We start from the raw sequence: 23,541 nt of genomic DNA on the forward strand, positions 1-23,541 counted from the left end.
AATGCTGTTCGGAAAAGGTGAAGAAGAATGGAGGTTACACATCCCTGAATAGGAGGCAGCCATCGAACCCAGAGGATCATGAGTTTGCACCCCTGTTGGACTGTGTCCTCTCCAGGGTGCAAGCCTGGGCGGGAAGATTTGAAAAACCGGTTGTTGCCCATGCAGCAGGTTCCCCCTCTCCACGTTACTGATGTGGTCCAAGGGAAGAGCAAGTGCCGATACAGCCTGGCACTAGTGTCATCACAGAGGTTGCCAGGGTGAAATTGTAAACAACATCAAACTGCCTTAGGGACCCCGGCTCCCCAGATTTCTTCCTCGGGGTTTACTCCCAAAGCCTTTCCCATGGGTGGGTATGGACGCAAGGCAGCAGAGGTTTAAAATCAGAGTTTTCCTTATCCATAGAAGACAAAAAATATTGTAACATTTATCTAGCCAAGTTTCTGTTTACCTCATTCTACAGCAAAATAGACTAAGTGTGATGCACAATATGCAAGGATTATGGCTTGAATAATTTGTTTTACACACATAAATACACACAAACTCTTTATTCAACATTTTTCAATTTGTTTAACAAATACTACGAAATTTCATGAGAAGTCAATTGATATTTAACTTACAAGACAAACAAACACTGCAACAACACTAAATGAACAAACAATTACCTTTAGTCAAGTTTTATAGATTTTAGGGAAGAAATAATTTAATCAGCACTGCTGCAATATATCAATAATATAAAACAGCTCTTTTCATAGAAGCCTTTTTAATTAAAAATATTAATTATGATTACATTTACAAAACTTACTGAACACAGGATGAGCATCAAAGCAATATTTAGCTTAAAACAAGTAAAACTGCAGATGCAAGATTCTGAAACAAAAACAGATATTGGAAGATCAAGCAACATCGGTGGAAAGAGAAAGCAGAGTGTTTCAGTTCAACAACCTTTCCTCAGAATTGGAAATGTGTATGCTGCTGAAGCATGAAAACGGTGGAGTAGATAATTAAACTTTTGAAATTGGAGAACTGCAAAATCAAAATGCTTAACCTAAATGAGTTCGGCATTCTAGGATGAATATTCTGCTTATATTATAGCAAATATTTAAAGGAACAGGAAATTGTAAAGTATCTCCAAATGTGTACCTCTCAAGTAATTTAGCTGAACTAATAGAACTGCTTTGTGACATACTTTTCAAGGAATCGCACAACATGTGTGCATGTAAATTTATATTCGAGCAATCCTTGCAATATGTCTACTTTCAGAGCTATCATAAACAAAGTTTGGTACTTGACATGAAAAATTTTACATACCTGTTTTTGTTTTGTAATTACATTTGCAGTCAGTAGCAATTTGCCACATTACAAAACACACTTTGGAGTTAAATTAAAAACAGACACCTAGGTTTTCTATGCTTGATGTCATTCACTAAAATAAAAGAATTTTTAAGTTAGGCCATCATATCTACTTACCACAAGCCATACAACTGCTAAAAGTACACCTTTATTTACAAATAAACTCTTTCAAGTATTTGTCAACATCAAGAAACAGAAAACAGTTTTACTTTTCCTTCAGTGGCTCAAATCTCTTCAATCGTGCATACAATAAAAATTCAGCATTCATTTGTTGGCTTCAGAAGGCAAGAAGGTAAATTGTGCTTTTTTTCCCCCAATGGTAAATGTTCAGAGATAATTACAATGTCATGGTTGGTTTTCTTTTGGTATTCAGTGAGGTTGACAATTGTAACACTCCATAGCAATCTTCACTGGACTTCATTTGTAAAGGTATTAATTAACTACCTTGACTGCTTCAGTAATTCTTTAAACCATGTATTGACACCAACATCCACACGCATCACAAAACAAAAGGTGATAACAAGGTAGATATTTGTAACAATAAAGCCCAAAGCTTCAAAAAGAAACCTAGAAAGCAAAGAGAAGAAAATAAACATCAAATTTAGGAAACAATTGTCATTCAATTCATACAAAAGACACAAGTGAATTTTTTTGTGATTAAAAAACCGTAAATGCTAGAGATTTGAGATTAAAACAGAAGACGCTGGAAATACCTGGAATCATTAGAACTGTTTCTGATAAAAGGCAATTAAACTAAAATATTATTACTATTTCTTTCTGCATATAGGCTACCTACCAAAGTATTACCAGTGTTTCCTGTTTTTATTTGAGGCATTTTTAAAAATGTAATCACCGGAAGTGGGAGAGAGTGGTAAGACCCTCTCCTACTTCCACGTGGAACGTGCACATAAATGTCTTGAACCGACTGTCTTGCTAAGCTATTATAGTTGATGGGTTAATAGTCCTTGCTTAAATCATTACTGTTGGGAAGACGACCAACCCTACATGCATCAATAGATGTAAATGAACAGCAGGAGGCATATCTAAAAACGAGGCAACCTGAAAATGAAATCTCAAACTATTAAAACTTACAACAAAGCAGTGAACCAAACTGGTTCCATAGCTTAACCACAATTTGTGACTGAATTTGTCATCAATCAATGCCATTCAAAAGTACTGTATGATTTATGGTTATGTTTTTCTTGTAAATGTTCTGTCTCTGATGCTAAGTAACAATGATATCGCTGCAAGTGGCATTTCTATTGTATTTGTGGACACGAACATATGACAGTAAACTCATTTTAATTTACCCACTAATTACTTGAGCACTGATTTATTTATTTATTTGGAGTTATAGTGAAGTGACAGGCCCTTCCAGCCCAATGAGCCCACACCACCCAATTTCTCCTATATGATCAATTAGTCTACAAACCTGTACGTCCTTGGAATGTGCGAGCAAACCTGCTTGGTCATGGGGAGAATGTACAAACTCCTTACAGACAGTGGAAGAATTGAACCTGGGTTGTTGGCGCAGTAATAGTGTTACGCTAACCAGTAAACTATCGTGTTGGATTTGATTTAGTCAAAACAGGCAAAAAAAGATTAATTCTAAAAGGTTAGTTGAAAAGGCTTCAACTTCAAAACAGCCTTTGAGTGCTACAAACCCTTGTTTAGTTGGCATCTGGGATCACACTAAATATGATGGAAGTTGTTTACGATTTTTGATTCTCATCATCTCAGTCCCAGAATATTTTTATATTTGTTCTTTAAGGAAGTGTCTATGGGCTTAAGCACCTCCAGCTGTTTCAACTAATCATTTTTTGTTCATGTTGATGATAACAGAGTTACTGACAATCAAGGGGGCCATGCTTACACCTACCAAGACCTGAACACATTTTGTTTTTTTGTTGATACGTGCCAAGAAACATTTGCTCACACTTACCCGACCGCCTATCATTTCAGGAACACCACCACTGGAAACCCTCAATTTGCATAGGCTCAAACCTCTAGAGCTATCTGCCTAACAGTTCTGAGGGAACTGCTGTACCACTTGGTCAGCTATGGTTCTGAAGATGCCTTGCCAAATTCTCAATACAACTAGAAATGAGCAATAAATACAATCTTACCAGCAACACCCTAATGCTACAGAAGGATAGTTTTGGAAAATTCTCCAGATCAAACAAAGTCACTAACTGAGTTGACTCAATTTCTAAAATTCATCTAATCTGGAGTACTATTTCACAATTTACTTTAGGATAGTTGATGACAAAACCAGTTTATCAAAACATAAATTTATTTTTGAATCTGAGAAAACTGGAAATATAACATACTAATGATGAGTTCATTTACTTTTCACTCAGCAGACATACCAAAATTTGCATTAATTTAAGTCAATTTTTAAATTTATATTGGCAAAAGTTATTATATAGTAAAACTCCAGTTAATCCAGCTGCTAGGAACTCTGGTGATGTAGAACTGATAGATTTTATGGACTATTTAATCTTATTCCAATTAATACTACAGTGCAGTTGCTATTGAATTTTGTTTATAACCTATTACAAAGTTGTATAATGACTTTTACAGCAAACTTAGCAATGTTAAAGGGAGCAAGGGAAATGCAGCCCTAGTGAAGTTAAAGGGAGTGTGGAAAATTAGACCCTGCAGGGTTAAAGGGAGTAGAGGAAACAGGGCCTCATTGCATTGAAGAGAACACTCGTCAGCACTCAAACTTCAAAATTCAAAGCAAATCTATTATCAAAATACATATATGTCACCTGAGATTCATTTTCTTGCAGGCATTCACAGTAGATAAAAAGAAACACAACAGAATCAATGAAAAACCACAAAGACGGACAAATGCATTAAACTGTGCAAATATAAAATAATAATCAATAAATAAGCACTATCTCATTGATTCAAATGCCAATCCATTAGGATTTCCAAATAACTAGTGGAATATTCTAGTATACACGTCTGTGTAGCACTATAACAATAAGGACATCTCATCATTGTAGTTATAAAATGCCTTATGTTATAAAATAGTTATATATTAATGTAAAAGAACGCTTAGAGGCAAGTGATCATAATATGATCAAATTCACCCTAAAATTTGAGAAGGGGAAGCTAAAGTCAGATGTATCAGTATTACAGTGGAGTAAAGGGAATTACAGAGGCATGAGAGACCAGTTGGCCGGAATTGATTGGAAAAAAACTCTGGCAGGGATGACGGCAGAGCAGCAATGGGTGGAATTTTTGGAAGCAATTTGGGAGGCATTAGTAATGATCTTTCAAGAATCACTAGATTCTGGAATGGTTCCAGAAGACTGGAAAATTGCAAGTGTCACTCCACTCTTCAAGAAGGGAAAGAGGCAGAAGAAAGGAAACTATAGGCCTCAGTGGCTGGGGAGATGTTAGTTGATTATTAAAGAGAGGTCTCAGGGTACTTGGAGGTACATGATAAAATAGGCTGTAGTCAGCATGGCTTCCATAAGGGAAAATCTTGCCTGACATATCTGTTGGAATTCTTTGAAGAAATAACAAGATATGCAGGATAGACAAAGGAGAATCAGTTGATGTTGTACACTTGGATTTTCAGAAGGCCTTTGACAAGGTGCCACACATGAGGCTGCTTAACAAGCTACGAGTCTGTGGTATTACAGGAAAGATTCCAGCATGGATAAGGCAGTGGCTGATTGGCAGGAGGCAAAGAGTGGGAATAAAGGAGACTTTTCTGACTGGCTGCTGGTGACTAGTGGTGTTCCACCGGGGTCTGTGTTGGGACAGGTTCTTTTTACATTATACGTCAATGATTTGGATGATGGAATTGATGGCTTTGTTGTGAAGTTTGCAGACGATATGAAAATAGCTGGAGGGGCAGGTAGTTTTGAGGAAATAGAGAGGAGGACTTAGGCAGATTAGGAGAATGGGCAAATAAATGGCAGATGGAATAGTGTCGGGAAGGGTATGGTCATGCATTTTGGTAGAAGAAGGGTGACTAATTTCTAAATGGAGAGAAAATTCTAAAAAAACAGATGCAAAGGGATTTGGGAGTCCTTGCGCAGGATTCTTTGAAGATTAATTTGCAGGTTTAAGTCTGTGGTAAGGAAGGTGAATGCAGTGTTAGCATTCATTTCAAGAGGACAAGAATATAAAAGGAAGGATGTAATATTGAAACTTTATAAAGCACTGGTGAGGCCTCATTTGGAGAACTGTGACAAGCTTGGGCCCCTTTTGTTAGAAAGGATGTGCTGAAACTGGAGAGGGCTCAAAGGAAGTTCACGAAAATGATTCCAGGATTGAACGCCCAGTCATAGGAGGAGCGTTTGATGTCCTGTATTGACTAGAATTCAGAAGAATGAGGGGTGACCTCATCGAAATCTATTGAATGGTGAAAAATCTTGATAGAGTGGATGTGGAGAGGATGTTCCTATGGTGGGAGAGTCTAAGACCAGAGGACACAGCCTCAGAGTAGATGGGCCTCCTTTTAGAATGGAGATGAGGAGGAATTTCTTTAGCCAGAGACTGGTGAATCTGTGGAATTTTTTGCCACAGACAGCTGTGGAGGCCAAGTCTTTATGTATACTTAAGGCAGAGGTTGATAGATTCTTGATTGGTCAGGGCATGAAGGGACATGGGGAGAAGGCAGGAGATCAGGGCCAAGAGGAAAACTGGATCAGCCATGATGAACTGGTGGAACAGACTTGTTGGGCCAAATAGCCTAATACTGCTCCTGTATCTTATGGTCTTAATAAAGGAGCAATAATTGTAGAAGCAGTAAAATCACTGCTTGTTTAAAAAAAATGTTTCCTGTCTACTAATAGTTAGCAGCTCACTAGTGAAGCATAACTTACTTTGGTGCAAAGATCTTCCAAACCATTAAATGTCTCCTTAATATGGCTGCTGCACACACAGAAGCAAGGAGCTGTGTAGAGAAGGAAACGTTTATTAAATCTTAAGTAACGGAACATTTAATTAAAAACCAAATTGATTTCATTTAATCACAAACACAAGAAAGTCTGCAGATGCTGGAAAACCAAAGTAACACACACAGAACACTGGAGGAACTCAGCAGGTCAGGCAGCATCTATGGAAAAGAGCAAACAGCCAACAGTTCAGGACAAGACCCTTTTTCAGGACTGAGAAGGAAGGAGAGGGGGAATGCCTGAATAAAAAGTGGGGGGAGGGGGTAGGGGGAAGAGGCTAGCTGGAAGGTGATTGGTGAAGCCATGTGGGTGGGAAAGGTCAAGGACTGGAGAAGAAAGAATCTGATAGGAGAGGAGAGTGGACAATAGAAGAAAGAGAAGGTGGCGGAGACCAGGGGGAAGTAATAGGCAGCTGACAAGAACTGAAGAGTTAGAGTGGGGAATGAAGGAGGGGGGCGTATGGAATTTGTTCACAAGAAAGAGAAATCAATATTCATGCTATCAGGTTGGATGTATCCAGATGTAATACAAGCTGTTGCTCCCCCACCCTGTGGGTGGCCTCATCTGGGCACATGAGGAGGCCTAGATCAACACATCAGGATGGGAATGGGAATCAGAATTAAAGTGTTTGGCCACCGGGAAAACTCCCTTGTGGCAATTAAGTGCGGAGGTGCTCAACAAAGTTATTCCCAACTTACAACAGGCCTCACCAATGTACAGGAGGCTGCATCGGGAACACTGGACACAATAGATGACCTCAGCAGATTCAAAGGTGAAGTGTCTGGTTAACTGGAAGGACTGTATGGGGCAGTGAATTGAGGTGAGGAAGGAGATGTATGGGCAGGTATAGCACTTGGGCTATTTGCAGGAATAAGTGCTTGGAGGGATATTAGTGGGGAGGGAGCAATTCCTGTGAAAAGTGGGGGGGGAGCAAAGGTAGGCAAAGATACGTTTAGTGGTAGAATCTCTTTGAAGATGGCTGATGTTGTGGAGGCTAATATGTTGGGTGCAAAGGCTAATTGGGTGGTAGGTAAGGACAAGAGAGTAATACTATTGTGGTGGTGGGAAGATAGGGTGAGTGCGGATGTACAGGAAATGGAGGAGATGCGAGTGAGGGCAGCATCAATAGTAGAGAGAGGGAAACCCCATTCTTTAAAAGAGGAGGATGTCCTGGAATGGAAAGCTGCATCCTGGGAACAGATGCGGCGGAGGCGAAGAACCCGAATATAGCGTTTTTACAGGAGATAGGGTGGGAAAAGGTATAGTCAAGATAACCATGGGAATCAGTAGGTTTATTAAAAATGTCTGTTGACCGTTTGTCTCTAGAGATAACAAGAAAGTGGAGGGAGATGTCAGAGATGGACCAAGTGAATTTAAGGGCAGGGTGGAAGTTAGAGGCAAAATTGATAAAATTGATGAGTTCAGCATGGGTGCATGATGCAGCATCAGTGCAGCCGTAAATGTAGCAGAGAAGAATGGGGAAGGCTTCAAACATACATGGTTCTACATAGCTGACGAAGAGGCAGGCATAGCGTGGGCCCATGTGAGTGCCCATGGCTACCCCTCGGGTATGGAGAAAGTGGGAACCAAAGGAAAAATTGTTCAGGGTGAGGACCAGTTCTGCCAGACAGAGCAGGGTAGTGGTGGAGGGGATTGTTTGGTTCTTTTGTCAAGAAAGAAGCTTCTTGGGGCTTTGAGGCTTTCCTGATGGGGGATAGAAGTGTATAGGAACTGAACATCCACGGTGAAGATGAGGCGGTCACAAGGCTGGGGAATTGAAAGTTACTGAGGAGGGCGAGGGCATGAGAAGTGTCATGGAAGGGACTGAAGGGAAGGGGATAGAATGGAATCAAGACAAGAAGACATGAATTCAGTAGGGCAGCAGCAGGCAGAGACAACAGGTCTACCTGAACAGTCTGGTTTGTGGATTTTGGGTAGGAGATAGAAGCGAGCAGAGCGGGTAAGGGAACTATGAGTTTGGTGACAGTGGTTGGAAGTTCTCCAGAGTGGATGATGTCAGTAATGGTGTTGGAGACAATTTTCTGATAAGTCTGAAGTGGGGTCCTCCTCAAGGGATAGATATGAGGAGGGGTCTGAGTTGCAGCCTGGCCTCAGCAAAATAGAAGTCGATGCACCACGTTACAATAGCACCACTTTGCAATAGCACCTCCTGTCTTCTCGGTCCTGAAGAAAGGTCTTGGCCCGAAACATCGACTGTTTAACTCTTTTCGATAGATGCTGTCTGACCTGCATTTTGTGTGTGTTGATTTTATTTAGTGTATTCCTTTATGCACCTATTTTATTCCCAATATAATTTACATCAGTTTAGCAACATTTATAGATTACATAGAGGATATAAGTGAGATCTTAAGAAAGCAGTTAGGAGAGCAAAGAGGGAACAGGCCAACATAATTAAAGATAATTCTAAAACCTTTTGTAAGTGTATGAAAGGAGGGTAGCTAGGGAAAGAATAAGAACCTTAGAAACCAAAAGGGGAGTCATTGTGTGCAGCCAGCGTATATGTATGTTGTTGTGAATTAATACTTTGTACTAGTATTCACCAGGGAGAAGAATGGGAGAGGGGATGAAGCTGGGAGAGGATTGCATTATAGTTTGGGACATGTACCCATTAAGAAAGATCAAGAGTTAGAGATAATGACACAAAATCTCTAAATACCAGAATTAGAGGCAAATCCTCAGGGCCTGACAAAATCCATCAAGATGTTATGGGAATCAAGGAAGGAGTTGCTGCGATTCTGATGGAGATTTTTGCATCAGCTTTAGCCATGGATGAGGAAGCAGAAGACTGAAGACTGGAGAGTAGTAATTTTCCTACAGTCAAGATGGGCAATCAGGACAAGCTAAGAAATTACAGGCTAGTGAGCCTTACATCAGTAATTAAAATACTATTGGGAAAAAAATTCCTAGGGATAGGATTTATGATCATCTGGAAAGGCAGGGATATTTAGGGCTATCAGCATCTTTTGGGAAATCCTGCCTCACAAATCTGATCTGATTTTTTTTTGAGGCAGGTACAAGGTAACTGATTAAGGCAAAGCCGTTGGCTTGGTACATGTGGACTTCAGCAAGAACTTTGACAAAATACTGAACAGGAGGCCAGTCCAGGAAGTTAAGGCACATGAGATCCAATGTATTTTTGCAAATAGATCCAGAAATTGACTTGATGAGAGGAGGAAAAGGGCAGTTGTTTTTCTGACTGGGAGTCTGTAATTAGTGGTGTATGACAGGAATCTGTGATGGATCCTATATATATTTTATAACGTCTGTGGCTTGAAATGCAAGAGAAAGATCGGTGAAGCTGTAGACAGCAAGGATAGTTTCCTGAGGAAACAGACTTCTCCTACTTTGGAGACAGGTGATTTAATCCAGAGAAATAGGGGGTAATGCAATTTGGGTTCTTTAATACTGGCTGGATACATATAGTAAGCAGCAAGGACTTGGAGAATTTGTCTAATATACACCTGAAAATGGTAACACAAACAGATTGGGTAGTGGAAAAGGCATATAGCTTGCTTGCCTTCACAGGATGAGGTACTGAATTTAACAGTTGGGGCATTAAGCTGCAGCTGTACCATTCTTGCGCAAGACCACATTGGGATAGTATGTGCATTTCCGGTGACCATGCCGTGGAGAGGATTTGGTGGGACTATAAAGAGTGCTGAATGGAGGGCTATAGTGACAAGGAGACAGCAGATGGGCCAGGATTGTTTTCATTAGAGTGCGAGACTCTGAAGATGATCTTTCGGAGGTTTATAAAAATTATGAGGGGCATTTACTAGGATAGAATAGTCATCGCCTTTTCCAAGGATGGGGGAGTCTAAAACTAGAGAATTACAAGTTTAAGGTGAGGGGGAAGAGTATTTAAAAGTGGACCCGAAAGACAGGTTTTTCCACAGAGGGGATGGTGGATATATCAAACAAGCTGCTAGAGATGGTGTTAGAGGAGGTGCAACTGCAATACTTAAAGAGCCAAAAATGATTTCTGAAGGAACCCAACTGGCCAGGCAGTGTCTGTAGAAGGAAGTGGACAGTTATCTGAAGAATTGACTGTGAAATACAGCTCAAAACACCCTCTTATTGGGTTGAGAAAGGTACAGGACAAAAGAAGGTCTGTTGCAGCATCCAAGATGCAGCAATGTTGACAAAGGCCAAGGCAATGACCTTGTGAAATTATTGTCAAGTATTTTGTAGCTCTAAGCCTTGAGAGGGTCAACTAATTCCCCTGACTACACAATAGTTAGAGAGCATCATGTCTGCAGTCTGACTGACACATTATAGAATTTATTTAATGCAACGACATCATAGCTAATTTAATTTTTCCTGAGTGTGGCATTGCAGAATTACAATAACTTGACTTTTGCGTGGAACAGATAATATAAAATACCTGCACACCGTAGGCAAACAAGTATCTCATTCCCAGTTGCAGCATGGCAATAGAAAACATCTGAGGATTTTCTCGCAATCTCATCTCCATCATCAGCTCCTCCTCTCCAGATTCCTTTCTGGCAATCTTGCTTTTAGCGTTTTTCACTTCACGGATAAATGGCCAAAGCAGTAACAAAGGACATCCCACTATCTCAAGAATATAACTGAAAAGTCAGTTAAAAGTTTCAATGCATTTTATTGCAAGGTTGATAATATTTTATTAATATACTTTTAGCACCAGCTTGTAATGTAGTTAATCCAAGATATTATGATTAATCACATTGACAATCAGTACACTTCTGGACACTTTGTATGGTATCATTCTACTGCCACTGACCTCACACACCCCCTCACCTACTAATGCACACAATTAATCTTCCCTTCCTTGAGGAGTGGACAGAGTGGGAGATTCTTGTATAGATGTATGGTGAAACGATGACAGACAATGAGAGGAATAAGTAGGATAGAGAGGCAGATTCTTCTCCCCAGGGTAGAAAACGTAGTGGAATGAGACAATTTCAAGAGGCGCTCAAACAGACTCATAAATATGAAGGGAATGGAGGGATATAGATGAAGCACAGGAGGAGGACGACATTTAGTATTAATCAGCACAACATGGTGGGCTGAATGGCCCGTCCTGTGCTCTACCTGTTCTATGTTTAATCTAACTATGGAAATATCATTTTCTTCAACCAATATTTAGAGGCATACATTTCAGCAGGAAAACAGGACATTGTTGTAATAGATGCCAATGGTAATTGTAGTGCTATGCTGCAGTCCCAAATGCTAATGTTTTACTTGGTTCATACAGTGAAAAACAATTCAAAGGGGAGAAAAAATAAATCTGGCAATTACAGTCCAGTTAGTTGAATATCCACAAACATATTGACAAACGTAGACTTGGAAAGTAAATTCACTACAGATTTATAAAAGGATAAAACATGTTTAGTCAACACGAGACAAATTTTATGAAGTAACGGAGTCAGTTGATGAAGAAAGTGAGTTGATATTGTACATTTCACTTCCAGAAGGCACCTGAATCATATTGAGCTAGTTACCAAAAAATCTCTTTAAAATGGGTAGCAGCAGCATAGTTTAAAAAAAAATTGGCTTCAGAAGTAAAAAAGATGGGTGGTAAATAGTTACATTGTGAAATGGAATAAGATATACAATTGCATTATGCAAGATTCAGTACCAGGCATTTACAGTGCATATAAAAATTAAGTTAACTTATTTGTGCAGTAGATATAAATTAAGTCGTCTCTTTTTTTAAAACATGAATGCAATAATTATTGCCAATCTCTCTCAACACTGAAGATGAACTGTCAAAAGTATATAGCCTCATTCCTTTGCATAATTATTATAGAAGATCTTAAAATTATTTATGCCACATGAGAAGCAGCAGACCATATGTGGCCCTGCATTTAATAACATCATGGTTTATCTGATTGTGACACTTTCACCTCCTCATTTATCAAATATTTATTGACCTCTGTCTTAAAGATAAAGACACTACTTCCACCACCTTTGAGAAAGATTACCAAAGACTCATGTCCGTGGAGATGGGGAGAAAAAAATATCTTAGATGAAATATCTCTTTTTAAATAGTGACCAATAGCATGTGACCAAAGCGAAACCCAATAGCATGAATGGCAACAATGCTTCACTAGCAGATGAACTCAATGCCTTCTATGCCTACTTTGAAGGGAAAATATAACTACAGCTGTGAAGATCCCTGCTGCACCTGCACCTGATGACCTGGTGATCTCTGTCTCAGAGGCCAATGTTAGGCTGTCTTTAAAGAGGGTGAACCCTCGCAAGGCAGAAGGTCCCAATGGAGTACCTGGTAAGGCTCTGAAAACCTGTGCTAACTAACTGGTAGGAGTAGTCAAGGACATTTTCAACTTCTCACTGCTACAGGCAGAAGTTCCCACTTGCTTTAAAAGGCAACAATTATACCAGTGCCTAAGAAGAATAATGTGAGCTGCCTTAATGATTATCGCCTGGTAGCACTCAAATCTACAATAAAGAAATGCTTTGAGAGGTTGGTCATGACTAGACTGAACTCCTGCCTCAGCAAGGACCTGGACCCATTGCAATTTGCCTGTCGCCACAATAGATCAACGACAGGTGCAACCTCAATGGCTCTTCACACAGCCTTAGGCCACCTGGACAACATAAACACCGATGTCAGGATGCTGTGCAGATTGGTGATAACATCACCTCCTCACTGACGATCAACAGTGGTGTACCTCAGGGGTGTGTGCTTAGCCCACTGCTCTACTCTCTCTATACCCATGACTGTGTGGCTAGGCATTGCTCAAATACCATCTATAAATTTACCATTGTTGGTAGAATCTCAGATGGAGACAAGAGGGCATATAGGAGCGAGATATACCAACTAGTGGAGTGGTGTTGCAGGAAGACAAAAGAGCTGATTGTGGACTTCAGGAAGGGTAAGATGAAGGAACACATACCAATCTCATAGAGGGATCAGAAGTAGAGAAAGTGAGCAGTTTCAAGTTCTTGGGTGCCAAGATCTCTGAGCACCTAACCCAGTCCTAACATATTGATGCAGTTATAAAGAAGACAAGACAGCAACTATACTTCATTAGGAGTTTAAAAAGATTTGGTATGTCAACAAATACACTCAAAAACTTCTACAGATGTACCATGGACAGCATTCTGACAGGCTGCATCACTGTCTGGTATGTGGGGGGGGGTGGGGGGGGGGGCTACCACACAGGACCGAAAGAAGCTGCAGAGGGTTGTAAATTTAGTTGGCTTCATCTTTTGTACTTGACCTGGGCACTTTGTAGGCAACTTCAAAGAGCGGTGTCTCAGAAAGGCAGCATCCATATTAAGGACCTCCAGCGCCCAGGGCATGCCCTTTTCTCACTGTTACCATCAGGTAGAAGGTACAGAAGCCTCAAGGCACATACTCAGTGATTTAGGAACAGCATCTTTCCCTCTGCCATCTGATTCCTAAATGGACACTGAACCCACAAACACTGCCTCACTTTTATAATATATATTATTTCTGTTTATTTGCATGATTTTTCATCTATTCAATATACATATACTGTAATTAGATTTACTTATTTATTATTATTATTTTATTTTTTTCTTCTTGTTCTATATTATGGGTTGCATTGAACTGCTGCTGCTGTTAACAAATTTCATGATACACGCCGGTGATAATAAACCTGATTCTGATTGTTCTAGGTTCTCCCAATATGCAGTCGGTCAAGATCTTAAGTTTCAGTCAACATCACTGGAAACAAATGTAGTCTGTCCATCTTTCCATTTAAGACAAGCTATCAATTCCAACTATTTTTGTATACTGAGTAAACCTTCTCTGAACTGCTTCCAATGTGTGAACATGGTTAGTGAAATAAGAGACTAAATTGTACATAATATCCGAGATGAAGCCACACCACTGTTCTACCGACTGTAGCATAACCTCTTTGCTTCTACATTAATTCCCCTAATAATAAAAAAAATTAGCTTTCCTAATTACTTGCTGAACCTACATTCAATCCTTATGCAAAATTATACACTAAATCCCTTGCAAAGGTTGCAATGGTGCATTTAATGTCAGAGAAATGTATACATTTGCCCTGTGTCTTTGCATCTCAAGCTGCAATTTCTTATTTACATATGTATTTTTTTAATTTTCCCAGTCAAGATATACAATTTCATATTTTTGCACATTATATTCCATTTGCCATATACTTTCTCACTTAATTTATCTATATCTATTCACAATCTACTTTCCTACCCATCTTTCTGCCATCTGCAAATATAACCATACTTGAAAATTTTCCCTTGGATTGAGGAAAATTTAAAAAATTAACTGCTGAGAAACTGGACTCACTTGTTATTCCTAGTTTTAACTAGGAATAAATCATATACTTTCAGCTCTGTTTGTGATTTAAGCATTGTTGACATAGGGACCAGGCAACTTCAGAAACAAGTGTAGCCTGTCCTAGGAAAGCTGCTCAAGAACTACCCAAGGCTCTCAGAGTCTGTGATAACTCAATGGGTGAATTTCCCCTCACTTTCTGGTAGATAAGTGCTCATACACCCATGTAAAGGGGTCCTCAGTAGTTAACACTAATGGGAGTTTTTTTTGCTACTGAGGAATCAATATGGTGGTGATTGGCTCTGTAAATGTAAGAAAAGTCAGAGACCTGGGACACACATGTGCCTTCTGAGTAAAAATAGAGTCTATGCCTACAGTGTTCAGAAAAATCACATTTACCATGTACCACAATTTGCTGCTCACTACAGTAACAGATGCACCCGCAGCTCAAGTAAAGCTCTACTCAATAATCATTACTTCTTCAGTGGCTAAGGATTCCATCCACATTGTGTCAGATCAGAAGACACACCTTATTATGATTAATGCTACATTTTATGGCAGAACCTATTTACCTCAACTTACTCAGTAGTTAGTATTGCCTGGAAGGCTTGAACCTTCAGTATCTCATCTAAATATTGCAAAGGCTTGCTAGAGTAGCCATTGAATGATTTGTTTTGTATTTGCTTAGCTTTACAGATGTAAAATTTCTTTCAAATACCGAGCCCTTTGGATTACTGTTGTTGCAGGTTGCTGCTGACGGGTAACAGCCTCTGCAACTGAAAGTACAAACAATAAACTTTACTGTGCTAATGAAAATGGACTCGAGATCCTTCAAGGGTTTGCAATTGAAGCTAATGAAGTTCGACGTCATTGACCAATGAGAAACCCCTGACAAAACTCAAGTTGAAAGCAACGTCAATATATTGCACAAATGGGCCTTTTTTGAGAGGTACAGTTGTTAATCATCAGAGATGGAAGCAAGTTTTGGCACACTGAAATCAAAATTTCACGGAGTGAGGGGAAAGGATTGTTTTTGAAGTTGCATGCCTGTGACTGGTGTCACACAAAGACTGATGCTGGGACACTTGCTGTTCATGGCCACTTTATTAGGTACACCTGCTAGTTAATCAGCCAAACAATGCATAAAAGCATGCAAAAATGGTCAAGAGTTTCAGCTGTTGTTCAGACCAAAAATCAGACCAGGGAAAAAATGTGATCTAAGTGATCTTGACTGTGGAATGATTGTTGGTGCCAGACAGGGTGGTTTGCGTATCTCAGAAATTGCTGATCTCCTGGGATTTTCACACACCGTCTCTAGAGTTTGTGGGCAAAATGTCTTGTTAATGACAGAAGTGAGGAGAATGGCCAGACTGGTTGAAGTTGACAGGAAGGTGACAGTAACTCAAATAACCATGTGTTACAACAGTGGAGTGGAGAAAGCAACTCTGAATGCGAACCTTGAAGTGGATGGGCTGCAGAGGCAGAACACCATGACCATACACTCAGTGACAGGAGGTAATTACAGTGGCACTGAGTGCATGTGAATGACTTAAATGTGGAGTGGGAAGCCAGAATGGTAAGTTTAAAGATGATGTGGTGATCAGTAGAGTTCTTAGTATGGAAGCTGATTTTGGGCTACAAAGAGAATTGATGTGTTTAGAAGAATGAGGGGGTGGGGGAAACTCATTGAAACCTACAAAATATTGAAAGGCCTAGATAGAGTGGATGTGGTGAGGATGTTTCCTATAATGGGAGAGTCCAAGACCAGAGGAAAGCCTCCGAATATAAGTACGTCTCTTTAGAAAAGAGATGAGAAGAAATTTCTTCAGCCAGAGGGTGTTGAATCTGTGGAATTCATGGCCACCAGCAGCTTTGGAGACCAAGTCACTGAGTGTATTTAAAGTGAAGATTGATAGGCTCTTGATCAAAGCTTATGGGGAGAGGCAGACAAATGGGGTTGAGAGGAAAAATAAATCAGCTATGGTGGAGAAAACGCAATGAGCTGAATAGACTAATTCTACACCCATGTCTTATGGTCTATTTATGAATTTAGGTACTTCCCCCTCTACTACAGTCATGTGTGCAGCTGTAATCTGTGTGTGGCAATGATCGATATTCTTGTGGTGGTGGTATATTTTCTACAGGTGTCCAATACTGCCTTTGAGGACTGTGCCAATCCTATTTTTAATGCAAAAATCTGATGTAAAACATTCTAATAATTTTTAAGGGTGTTTCTGGCTAATCTATTGGACCATATTAACACAATGGTACCATGTGTACTGAAAATAGATGAGATCCTATTTCCAGTCAAATGTCTTTTTCTCCTTTTGTCTGTTGGCATTGAATTCACCCACATATATTTGCATTACTTCTCCATTAATTTCACTCTTCTTAAATATTTACTCAAGTCCCAGCAGTCTTGTTTCTGTCACAAGACCGCTTTTTAGAGCCAATTATTACATATAAAACTTGGCTCACACTATAGCCAATTATTACATATAAAACTTAAAAAATCTAAACATGTAAGAGCAAGTCTTGGTAATGGCAGATATTATTCAGCGCTCTGCTGAAACAAAATATTTGCCAGCAACATACATTTCACATCACAATTTTCTTTGCAGATATTCATTTAGAAAATCTCCTATTGAATAATATGGAATTTTTGAAGCAACAAAATAATTACCTGCAAAAAGAATATGAGAAGCAAAGGTATTCATCCCAACCAACATTGCTGGCAGCACATTGGAGCTATGCCCCTCAGTGAACCCGACAAAGGCTGCATTCCACTGGATAGTCGGGAAAGTTGGCTGATGCCCAGTAGCATAAAAGAACTGTGTAGCTGTGAAGACCCAGGCTGTAACTGCAGACCATGGGACTGTAAAATAGCCTTCAAAAAAATATAATCAGTATGAAATATCTGTGACATTATATATGAAAATCAAATAATAGTCAATAATTAATTTGTAAAGCACATCTACCATCTGCTGAAACAACTAAATATCTACTTTAAAACTTTTACAGAAATCTTAAAATATAAAAATAATGTAACTCTTTACTATATTTAATAATATAAAAATGGTTTATCCCATCTCACAATGTTATACATATTATGCCACCTTTCTAGTTGAAGTATTGGTTGAAGAAATGACTTAAGGCAATTATAAAGAAGGAAGCTTCAAAGTTGATTGCCTTTGCTCTCAGTAATTAAGATTTAGTTTTTTAGTGACTTTAACAATCTCAGGAAATCTTTAACCTTTTCATAGAACTTGTCATGGACTGAACAATATTTATTACTTCTTGGTGTTTCGAAGGCATTTGGACTCCAAGGCATGGAACTTAAGTCTAGGTACAACTTATGCAAAGTGAAGAGTGAAAAAGCAATTCTGAGTGAAGATAGAGATGCAACTGAATGCACTTCAGCTGTGCAGGACTTGCTTGTTATAACTTCCTCTCAAACAAAGCCTGTCGTGATTGTGATGCTTCATTCTCCAAATTAACTTAATGCCTTTTTGCACACTTTAGAAAGGAGAATGAAACTATAGCCGTGTGAATCCCTTCAGCATCTGACGACCTGATATCTGTCTCAGAGGTGAACGCCAGAACACCTTTTGAGAAGGTGAACCCTCACATGATGCCAGGCCCTGATGGCGTACCTGGTAGGGCACTGAAAACTAGGGCACTCCAACTTGCTGGAGTGTTCAAAGACATCTTTAAACTTGCACTGCTACAGTCAGAAATACCCAACTGCTTCAAAAAGACATCAATCATACCAGCCCCAACAAGAGCAGGAACGCAAGAAGAGCAGGAACACAAGAAGCATTTCTTCAATGACTATCAGCCAGCAGCAGTCACATTTAAGGATACAATGCTAAGGCTTTATAAGGTATTGGTCAGACCACACTTGGAGAATTGGAAGTAGTTTTGAGCCCTGCATCTAAGAAAGAATCTGCTGGCATTGCAGAACGTGCAGAAGTTTCACAAGAATGATCTGGGAATGAAAGGGTTAATATATAAGGAGTGTTTGATGAGCCTATACTCACTGAAGTTCAGAATAATGTGTGTGGGGGCGGGGATCTCACTGAAACCTATCGAATATTGAAAGGACTAGATAGAGTGGACGTGGTGAGGATATTTCCAATAGTGGGAGAGTCGGGGACCAAAGAGAACAGCCTCAGAACAGATGGACATTCTTTAGAACTGCAATGAGCAGGAATTTCTTTAGCCAGTGGGGTGAATTTGTGAAATTCATTACCAAAAGCAGCTGTGGAGGCCAAGTCATTGTCTATATTTAAAGCAGAGGTTAAAAGGCTCTTGATGAGTCAGGGTGTCAAAGGTTACAGGAAGAATGCAGGAGAATGAGGTTCAGAGGGACAATAAATCAGCCATGATGGAATCACAAAGCAGGTTTGAGGGGCCAAATGGTGTAAAGTGATGAATTGCTTTGACAGAGAGGTTTGTCATGGCTGGCATTAATGCCTCCCTGACTAGGACCTGAAGCCACTGCAAATTACTACCATCACAACAAGTCTTCAGGTCACAAAAAAATATTCTTACCCATTGATTGGTAGTGAGACATTTATGCTTTCGGACACCAAATCAGACTGCTGCAAATATTTCCTCAACCTTCCCTGGTCCCCGTGTACATCTTAAGTGTTCTGTCCCTGATTTTCTTTTATTTAATCTCTTTAGCATTTTGTGGATTAGATACTCTTCAAAAAATTAAGTGTATAGATCACCTTTATATTCCACTTTAAGGTTATTTGGACCTTCTTGAGCCAGGTGGAATTTTTTGATGTTTGAAATATTTAAAACAATGCAACAAAAATGATAAATATACAGTCTGCACACTTTCAAGGGGTTTCCGTTCAAATTTCAAAACAAAGTTTGAAAGTAAGCCTAGGAAGGACCAATAAAATATTTTAAAAATCTGCAAACTGCTACTAAACAACAAATGAAATTTCTTACATTGGTTACATACCTGTGTTATCAGACTGTAATGACAGATTCCTTGCTGTACCATGTATCTCCAGAAAAGTAAATCCTTCCAAAAACAGCAGCAGGAAAGCCAGTGACATTCTCTCATTATGCAGCAGAATAAGCAAAAATGTTAAGAGAACAATAATAATGAGGAGTGCAGCAGAATACACAGTTCCAAGGCCATAAGCTGACACTGCCTGAGACTCATTCTGATCATCACTAAAATGCATTTTCATTGACTGCTGCATCTTACGGTATATCAGTGGGATTACATGCAGGGAATCAGATTTCATTTCAGCAGAAGGAATAAGAGTTTCATCAGACTGTTTGTTGTCTTTCACAAATACAGTGATTGGATTCCATAGTACAATAAAGAAGCCTGTTATTATTAGGCCAGCAACAATTCCTGGGAGAATTATTATTATCTTCTTTTTTAGATCTTGAAGTTTAATGGAAGTTTCTTCTGGCGCAGCATTTACAGCCCAAAAACAGCATAAGCAAAATACAATAAATGGGAAACCCAAACGTACAAAAAACACAATCAAGTGTGAGCTGTTGAGGTTTCCGTAATGAAGGAACCATTTTCGTACGAGGTAGATCAAGAGTGCAAGTGAAGACACTGACAAGATATAATGGAGGTTCCTTTCTTGCCTGTTGTTTAAACTTGACAAAGGTTTGAGGAAGGAAGAGGGCACACAGCTCACAAGTTCTTCACGGCAATTATAAAAGTTATTGGAGAAGAGAACACACAGCAGAAAGGTCACCAGTAATCCAATGAGGTAAACAGTTTCTCTTTTATATGTAATTAAACCAGGATTCCTATGTATATCTGGCACATTTAAACTATAATTATTAAATTTACCATCCCACTTTAGTTTTATGACAGTAAAAGTCACAACAGATTTCAAAAGGAAAGATACCACTTGTCCTTCATTTACTACAAAGCTATTGGAAAACATCGCCCCACACCGTAACAGAAGCATTCCCAAAGGTACAAAGAACTTCCACAAACTTCGCCACTTCCCTTTAAAGCCAGCACTGAAGCGTTGGGATAATTTGTTTGTAACTTGATCGTCAATGTACTTAGATCTCCAAAAATACCAATGAAAGCCCAAATGCGACCCAACAGCTACCCAACAACATGCTGTTAGAGGCTCCAGCCTAATGCCAGATATCAGTATGCAGATGTTGAACATTAACCCTGAAGTCAGGCCCCAGATAATTGGATAGATAAGAAGTGCTCTGTATAATGATTCAAAAGTTGATACACTTTCAGATACCAAAAAACAATGTACACAAGATGCTGCAAGAAGCAGAATACCACACAGCATGTGTGCAGGGTTGAAACGGGCCCATATTTCTTGACATGTTTCCTTGGTCTCCCTCAAGTAACGCTGCAAAGTTATTACCAGATTTTGCATCCTTGCATGGTGATCTTGGTTGGGAATATTTTTTTCAGAAACCTGTTGGCTTGTAATCAGAGCATCATATTCAGAAATTGCAGTGGAAAACAATTCCCTCAGGTAACTCAGCTTTTCCTTGGGGAGATCCTTGGCAACTTGAGAATAGGCTTCCAAAAATCGATTCACCTATAAAATGAATACACATGCAGCACATTACCAAAAGTAATGATACAGTATTAACTAGATATCCTTTTAGTATTTTAACAACCATCATTTGCCTTAAGCAATTTGATAAAATTTTCACAAAGTGATAAAATTAATGAAGTCCACACAAAAGTACATAGAATTCAGTAGTTAATTTAAATTGAAATTGAGTTTCTGGTACACTTCTGACATTGTCAAGATTTTCAAAGATGACAAAGTAAAAGCTAGCTTTACAATCAGATTTCACATGACAATTAGATAACGCTGCTGGTCTTGCTACCTCTGGGCTCTGAAAAGGAAATGACCAATCCTGACTTTTATCCTGCTGTTAATTTAGAGTGCAGAAAAATATGTTTCTGAATACTTCACTAGAAAGAAATTTAAGCATACATAATCCTGCTTGAGTCAAGCATCAAAAATTGGCAGCTCTGCACCTGAAAATGACAACCATGGATGATGAAGTCAAATTTGTAATTCAGGATAAAGGTTACACATATAAAACCACAGCTTCCAGAAATGTCAGAAATGTCTCTGCTGTATTACTAAACAGTTCACTCTGAAGGATTGCTTCATTCAAGGGAAGAGAGAAAATATCCTTGCCCTATTTAAGGACAATTAGATATTCCTGAATGAATCTGAAATAGTGAGAGTACCAGCAGTTTAACTTTATCCAACATAATGTCTTGATCTGTTGCGATATTTAATGGTCACTGACAGCATTGATGGGAGTGACAAAATCCCAGTGTTCCACTGTGATTATCCTTAATCTAGCTCTGCAGCACCACTAATGTGCTAAATGGGACAGATATATCAACAGAAGCTCCAAATAGCTCAGCCCTGGGAGAGGAAGGATACACCAAGAAAATGGGTTACACCCGAGACAAAGTGCCATGATAGTGTAATTGTTTGCATGATGCTCAGGAGTTTGAAGCTCAATTACGGCACTGTTCTGTAAGGAGCCTCTGTATGCCCTCCCTGTAGAATGCGTGGGTTTTCTCCAGGTTCTCAGTTTCCTCCCACAGTCAAAAGACCTACCGTGTAGGTTAATTGGTCATTGTAAATTGTCTACCGATTAGGATAGGGTTTATCAGGTTTGTCAGGGGTTGCTGGGTACGGCTCGAAGGGCTCGAAGGGCCAGAAGGCCTACTCCGTGCAATATCGCGAAATAAATAAATATACACAATTTTAATATGCCTCTAGTGGCGAAACAAATTATAATTATAAAGGTTCTTTGCCTTCTGTTAAGTGGCTTGTATTTTCTCATTGATTAACTTTTTACCGCAGTATTGAATAAGTATTTTCCAATTGGATTATTATCTATAGATTAGAATGGAATTTTTCTCAGCTCTATGGTATAAAGGAGGCTATTTTGTGCTAGGTGCCATCTTTTTTCTCTTCTTTATTTCTTTTCTTCTTCTAGTAAGAACTCCTGTTGCTGTTATGTTCCTATCAATTCTTAATAAAATGTTTGTGAAGCAACACCGGTTTTGCCTCATTCCTAACTTCTAAAAGAAACTTGAACTTAAACATGTGAATCCAACAGAACCCTAGAAGTAACTGGTTAGCATGAATCAAGGCAAAGCTTTCTATTGTCCGCGTTCATAGCTTGTACGAAAATGTTATGGTGGTTGGAGGTTGTGGTCATCATCAGGACATCCTTGACCAGCCATCTTCAGCTGCTTTATCAATAAGATTCTCTCCATTATCAAGACAGAAGTAGTGATGCAAGCTAATGATAAAATAATATTCAGTTGCATTTGCTGCTCCTCAAAAAATGAAGCAGCCCATGCCTCAATATCGGAAGACTCCAAATGCATTCAGGTATGTGCTGAAAAGTGGCAAGTAATGTCTGTTATACACAGACAAGAATATTTACAATTAGATTCCAGCCACCGTCTCTTGATATTCAACACATCACCACTACCAAATTCTCACCATCAGTATATGGGGGGGGGGGGAGGGGTTGGAGATCACATGCGATCAGAAGCAAAAATGGACCACCACGTATTTACTGCTGCTACAAACAGGTATCCAGTACTAAGTGACTTGTCTAACTCTACAAGTCTTTCCACTAGCTACAGATCAGTAATGTGATGGAATACTCCCAAATTCAAAAAGCACTGCAGCAACTCAGCAAAACTCTTTAACATCATCTCCTAAATTCAAGATATCCAAATCTAGAAGGTAAAGCAAGCATAAGGAAATACACTTTCATCCTGGAACTATTATATTAACAGCAGCAGCATCTACCCCGCAAGGACTGCTGTAGCTCAAAGGATAGATCAATACCAAGACATTTAGGATTAGCCAACAAAATTAACCTCATCTGTCACATCCACATTCTGGAAAGAATAAATAACTCAGATCCATCTGC

General features: G+C 39.3%; 1 protein-coding gene across 2 annotated transcripts in view; it reads right to left on the reverse strand.

The window, feature by feature from the left end:
• Positions 1–540: 540 nt before the first annotated feature.
• The window catches only part of pigo (phosphatidylinositol glycan anchor biosynthesis, class O), a 52,149-nt gene continuing 29,148 nt past the window's right edge, over positions 541–23,541 (reverse strand). The window contains exons 6-10 of one of the 2 annotated variants that reach the window (XM_063042881.1): positions 19,562–21,149; positions 17,267–17,470; positions 10,678–10,865; positions 6,201–6,271; positions 541–1,917 (exon numbers count right to left, since the gene is read on the reverse strand). In XM_063042881.1, the coding sequence (XP_062898951.1) occupies positions 1,791–1,917; positions 6,201–6,271; positions 10,678–10,865; positions 17,267–17,470; positions 19,562–21,149 (2,178 nt within the window). In that variant the 3' untranslated portion in view covers positions 541–1,790. Of the gene's footprint in view, positions 1,918–6,200; positions 6,272–10,677; positions 10,883–17,266; positions 17,471–19,561; positions 21,150–23,541 lie in introns of those variants that run through there. The other variant, XM_063042882.1, reaches the window with a different exon arrangement.

Source organism: Mobula hypostoma, chromosome 3 (assembly GCF_963921235.1).
Source record: "Mobula hypostoma chromosome 3, sMobHyp1.1, whole genome shotgun sequence".
Taxonomy (NCBI): domain Eukaryota; kingdom Metazoa; phylum Chordata; class Chondrichthyes; order Myliobatiformes; family Myliobatidae; genus Mobula; species Mobula hypostoma.